The sequence below is a fragment of the Nothobranchius furzeri genome, chromosome 13 (genome assembly GCF_043380555.1).
Source record: "Nothobranchius furzeri strain GRZ-AD chromosome 13, NfurGRZ-RIMD1, whole genome shotgun sequence".
Classification (NCBI taxonomy): Eukaryota; Metazoa; Chordata; class Actinopteri; order Cyprinodontiformes; family Nothobranchiidae; genus Nothobranchius; species Nothobranchius furzeri.
The window spans coordinates 60877643-60883357 of NC_091753.1; the positions used below are offsets into that span (position 1 = coordinate 60877643).

Consider the following 5715-nt stretch of genomic DNA (forward strand, 5'->3'; position numbering starts at 1 on the left):
ATCAGTTGGCATCTCTCTGCAGTGGGAGCATACACACCATGAAGGTTGGTTGGAGGTGTTGTGGCAGGTGGACCAGAGAGGCCAAGTACATCAAAACACCAGGGTCTCTGTCCAGCACCATGGTAAGGATGTCAATAGCCTGCTGAGGGTTCAGGTTCTGTATGTGTTGCTACAAAAGTGGAAAGAGATGCTACAGCAACAGTATTTAGGATCATTTAGTGTAATATTGTTATGCTTACACGTTCAAAGTCTATTCGCTCGGAATGAAGATTCCAAACTCGAGTGATATCTTCATCTCCAAGGTCCACAGCTGAGTGTCTCGCACTTCTTCGGCATCTGGATGCACCACGACTTTGAGATGATGGTGGGCATCTCCTTTTTGCACCACGTCCTGAGGATGCAATGGGAGGTTCAAACTTCCTCAGAGGATTCATCACTGAACTCTAAACTGTATTAGAATAAAAAAATAATAATTATACGAATATAAAAAGTACTCTTGCATATTAATCAATTTTGACACAGATCAGGTTTACATCTGGTCCAAATTTGGGCTAAACCAACAATAACCAGAAACTATGAAAGGGTAATTCCACCGAATAGGTGCCATTTATTTTATGCAAGTGCATCAAATTAAACTGGGTTTTAATGCAATTTTCAAAAGTAAATCTAGTAACACACTTATTTAACTATTTCAAATGATCATTGGTCAATCTTAAATGCCTTTAATTAATTTTTTACATGTTTTTTTAGATGAACGTGTTTGCTTTATTTTCAGTCCTGTTACCAAAACTCATGTAACTTCTTAAAAAGCACATATAGAAGACTGTCAACTAATTCCTTCATTTTCCCCTCAAGAAAGTGTTTATTTTAATAAAAAGGTTAGTTTTAAGTTCAAATATTTAATGTTTGTTATAAAAAAATTCACATGAACATACAAAAGTTGTAATTTTTTGAAAGATCAAAAGCCATATTTTTCATTTCAAGGAGACACAGGGCTCTAGTTAATAAAATTTATTCTAATGTAATTCAGTAAACTATTTAATAAATGGTGGAACAAATATGATTGAAAAAATAAGTTCATTTTTATCGTTTTTTTACAGACAAACAACTGAGTAACAGAAATGAACAAGCTGTAACAGGAATGAACAGAGGGTAACAGGAATGACCAATGAACACGGGGCACATGTGCTACAGGGGCTTTGTGTGGCCTTTTCTAAGGCACACTGTCAAGTTGGTCCCAGACCCCCTTTTCAATTGCCATATAGCGAGATGTGACCTGCCTCAGGGGTGGGATGATGCACAAAATGTCCTCAAAGAGGTACCACAGCAGGTCTTTGCGCGCTGGCCAGAAAAACCTGTTGACCCCAATTTTGTGCATGCAACGGACCTCAACATGTGTTTCAGATGTATCTGTGATGACACCTGGGTATATGTCATCATCATACTTAACCACACACCATTTGCCAACAATGTCTGAACTTTGCCACATAATTTCTGTGGCTCTGAGTGCTGCCTGTTGATGATCCAACGTGAAAGACTTTGCATTAAAGCACTTACAAGTTAGATTTTGTCTTGTTGTGCACAAGCAGCTGATATCTCTGTATGTCAGTTCTCCTTGGGCAAGGGTTACCACCTGATGTATCCTCATTGTGGAGGGAATTGATGGCACATCATTTGGCATCTCCTGAACAGCTTTCTCCACTGCTTCCTCATTGACAAAAAACAACTTAATTGTTGTTTCTGTCTTTTGCAACACATCAAAGAATTTGGCAGCATGAGGAATGTCTGTCCCTTTGCTGACCAGACTGTCGGCTCTCCTCTTCAGAGCTCCTCCTACACCATCTGGTGCCCCCTTCCCATGGCTCGCCTCAAAGAAGTTCCATGTTCCAGCAGTGAATCCTTGTTTGAACAGCTCAGTACAAAACATGAAAAAATTCCCTCGCTGTCTATACTGAGTGCATGGGCCATCACTGTAAAAATGGATTGTGGAGACCTCTGGATGTGCCACATGCACATAATCAAGGACTGGTGACAAATGCTGCCAGATTGCTGGTGGACCCTTCAGTCTTGAGGGGGACACTGTGCAGAAGGACATAGGGCAGGAGGATGTGTTCACATAAAGCACACCTGTGTGCAGTGTTGCCTGCTGGTGTGATGCTCCAAAGTGGACAGCCTGTATTTCTGTGCTGTACTTGCAGACGTAATTTTCAGAGAAGTCAACGTGAATTAAACATTCATGTGACTTCAAGCCCTGTCTCAGTGCCCTGTAGTGGGTAAACTGATTCTTGATGTTATAAGAATGTCTCTTAAACCTATGCAGCAGCAGGTTCAGCTGGTCCAGAAGTTCTTCTTGTGTTGCCTGGGATTCTTGTTTGATTGTGATTTTAGATGTTTTGCCACTGGGGTCATTGTTATGCTCTTTATCCACTATTGCCCATTCGAGATATGTCTCTTGACTCTCTGGATTGTACTTGGAGGAGACTGGGCAGCATAGATTCTTGCACTCAGAGCATTCTCCATACATGCACTTCATGTTTTCTGTGTCACATGCGATGGTTTTCACAAGATCTTCCAGGTTGATAGTGCTGATCACTTTCAAGTTGTGCAGCTTCTGTACAATAAAACCCAGATTCTCATGCATCTTGCACATGCATGTGTCCCGATCACTCAGAGTTGGATGAATAACCCAGAAAGGACGAAGCAAACAGAAGAGTGAGTAAGAGATGGAGCTTTGCTCTTCAGCTAAAAACTTCATGTGCAAATTTTTCATGGTATCCAAAAGGAACCGTTTCTGCTTTTTAGTTTTCTTCCAAGTGATGGTCTGTCTCTTCCCTGTTGTGATACGACTAACATCATCCCTTGTGTAGAAAGCTCTCACTCTACTTGTCAAACTATCTGGAACCCTGCTGTTCCGCTTCCGTTGGTAGCTGTAGTTGACATTCTCATCATTCCTCCATCTTTTCTTTGAAAATCCTAATGAGTTTTGAGCCAAGCGTTGCAATCTGTACTTTTTAAGGACTTTTCCTGTTAGTACTTTTGCAATTATTTGCCTTTCTTTTTCCCCCTGTGCTTTTCTGTATTTGTTTCGGATGCCGTCCACCAGAGCCTCATGAAACAGAAGAGTTTTTTGAATGGCTGCTGGTGGAAGCTGTGTCATCTGTCTTTTAACTTTTGTGCGTGGAGACTCAGTTTCTTTTGTCTTCTTTTTTAGGACTTTCTTTGTCATGCGCTGGACTTTTTTCTTGTATTTTTCTGTTTTCTGGGTTTGTTTCCTCAATAGGCCTTGTAGTTGATGAATTTGTTTTTCAAGGTTCTTTAGTGTTTTTCGTCGTCTTCTCCGCCCCTGATCACATTGCCTAGAAGAAACATGTCAAAATAGCACTTATTTACATATTTCAGATGTTACAAATTAATGTTATTATATTGTATAAACAGATGGATATCAATTTCATAAATTGGACCTGGAAGTTCTTGGTTGTGGATCTATAGCTTGCTCTGGTGAGAGTTGGGGTGTGTTTGGAGGGGTCACAAGGTACTGCTGAACTTTTTTTCTGTCTTTGATTGTATGGTATGTCTCCCTCCACTTTTTGCGTCGTCTGCGCTTTTCTCTCTCACTTAGTTGGTCAATTGTTTTCTTCTTGCCTGATTCTAAGTCCTCCCTGTATTTTCTTTTTTCCCTCTCAAGATATCTTTCCCTCCGCTCTGGGTCGGCATCACGTCGAGCCCGATAGAGCCGCTGCTTTTCTGCTGCACTATGTGGTGGCTTTGCTCCCTGCAAGCATTAAAGTCACATTACAAAACTGATCTTAGATCACAACCTCTGCAATGTCAAGTGTAAAAGTAAAATAATAAATAAATAAATAAATAAAATCAAGTCAATAGTGTAAAATAATAATATATTCTATCTAAAAAATTATCACTTCATCAATGAACTCTACTCAGCCCTGTTACCATTACTCAGTCCTGTTACTTCTCATATGGGTAACAGGACTGAAAGTAACAGGACTGAGTTTTTAGCATAGAGTTAGCAAATACACCAAATATAGCCACATCACATCGTTGCTAATAGCATGAGGACATAAAGCACAATCTAGTGATTTACCAAAAATGTGTATTTTTAAAATAAACAAATGGTAAGTAAGATATAATTAAAGTAACAGGACAGTATGTTGAGATTGACCTCGTCATTTACAGCTAATATATTATTAAATAGACAGAAAAATGAATGAGAGACCTTACTTTTGGTCTTCCCATGGCCTTTTGAAGATCCTTATGATGCAACTTCCTGTTGTATGGGTCACCTTTGGAATTTTCAAAATAAAACAGATGGGGTAATGTATTTGGGTAACAGGACTGAGTGTAAACCTAGGGACACAACTAAAATGTGTATTTTAACAAATAAAGTATAAAATTGTTTTGAAAAAAGTATTTGTGAAACATAGACAGGATATAGAGTCACGCAAAAATGCAAAAAAAAGATAAATTTGGGGGGGATTTTATTAATTATATTTCACTCTAAGAGTAATGTTAAAGATCAGGGACAGGTGAAAAATACATGCACTGAAATGTTTTTTCAGTGTTCAAAGTACTTTCTATTATTCTTGCCCAAGATTAATGTTAAATTTACACTCAGATACTTATGCAGGACCTTTTGTTTAATAACAAAAATTATTTACCCGTAAATTTTCATGCACCTTGATTCAAAAAACCTCCTGGGGACGGAAATGGATGGAAATGGCACCCATTCGGTGGAATGGCCCGAAAACAACCATGATTATAGGAGGACTACACAGAATGCAGTGTTTATTCATGATTTCCGCATAAATTATTTATATGCTTTGATATATTCATCCCATCTTGAATGGCAAAGCAATTAAAAATAAGCCAATTACTCATAATAAAATGCTAACAATTTGATAGGATTAATTTTATTTACAATATAGATTGTCAACTGTTACTGGTATTTAAAAAAAATAAATATATATATATATACTTATAGATATTCTTTATAAAATGCCTTGTGTAAACAGTAAGTGTTTAATGTGCTGGTTTAAAACAACTGTCTTACCTCATATAACTCCATTGCTAACACTTACCTCAGCTCTATTACGAAGAAGCAATGCTCTGGTGTTGACTCGGCTTTTCCTGCGCGTGCACATTAGGAGGTGTGGCTTTCGGCTCTTTCAGGAAGGGCGGGGGAGTGAGCAACAGCCGTTCAAATTTAAAAATCTCCTCCTCCTCACCCTGCCAGTGTCATCTTACGGACCCTGCCTTTAAGTCTACCAAGCAGGGGTGTAGAAGGTTTTTAACAGGGCCAGTCCAGTAATGATCTTGGACCAAAATAAAGGGGGCAGAAAGTCAAATAAAGGGGGGCAGAAGATGTTTTTCCAGATGCCAAGAAAAATTAAATGCCAACCCCCCCCCCCCCCCCCCCCCCCGCAAAGTGTGTCACTGAGAGTTTAAATCAAAAATTATTCTTGTGCAAATATTGGTGTATTCACCTTTAATACTAGTTATTAAAATGCAGCAGTTGCTGGATTGGAGCAGTTAAAAGTGGAGTGCGTCTAATAAAACAATAGCAACATAAAGGTGAAACGTGTCATCCCCCCCCCCCCCCCCCACCACCACCACCACCACAGCTGGAAAATTTCCTAGGGGAAACACTGGGGGTTGTCATGTTTTAATTGTTTAGAAAATAAATTTCTTGCTTTTTTA

At 39.1% G+C, this 5715-nt stretch overlaps 1 protein-coding gene across 2 annotated transcripts; it reads right to left on the reverse strand.

Moving 5' to 3' along the window:
• Positions 1-587: 587 nt before the first annotated feature.
• Positions 588-4753, reverse strand: LOC139061474 (uncharacterized). Of its 2 annotated transcripts, XM_070543301.1 has the most exons (3): positions 4240-4753; positions 3462-3772; positions 588-3356 (listed from the first exon to the last, which is right to left on the reverse strand). In XM_070543301.1, exons 1-3 carry the CDS (start codon positions 4252-4254, stop codon positions 1214-1216), a joined length of 2469 nt encoding a protein of 822 aa, XP_070399402.1. In that variant the 5' UTR covers positions 4255-4753; the 3' UTR covers positions 588-1213. The 2 variants fall into 2 exon arrangements, with proteins under 2 accessions (XP_070399402.1, XP_070399403.1); XM_070543302.1 differs by lacking the exon at positions 3462-3772.
• Positions 4754-5715: the final 962 nt, after the last annotated feature.

Bases quoted from the DNA above. Each gene is read 5' to 3' on its own strand.
- LOC139061474 (XM_070543301.1), bottom strand. The intron at 3,357-3,461 runs GTCCAATTTATG...TGTTTCTTCTAG, and splicing joins CCACAACCAAGAACTTCCAG to GCAATGTGATCAGGGGCGGA.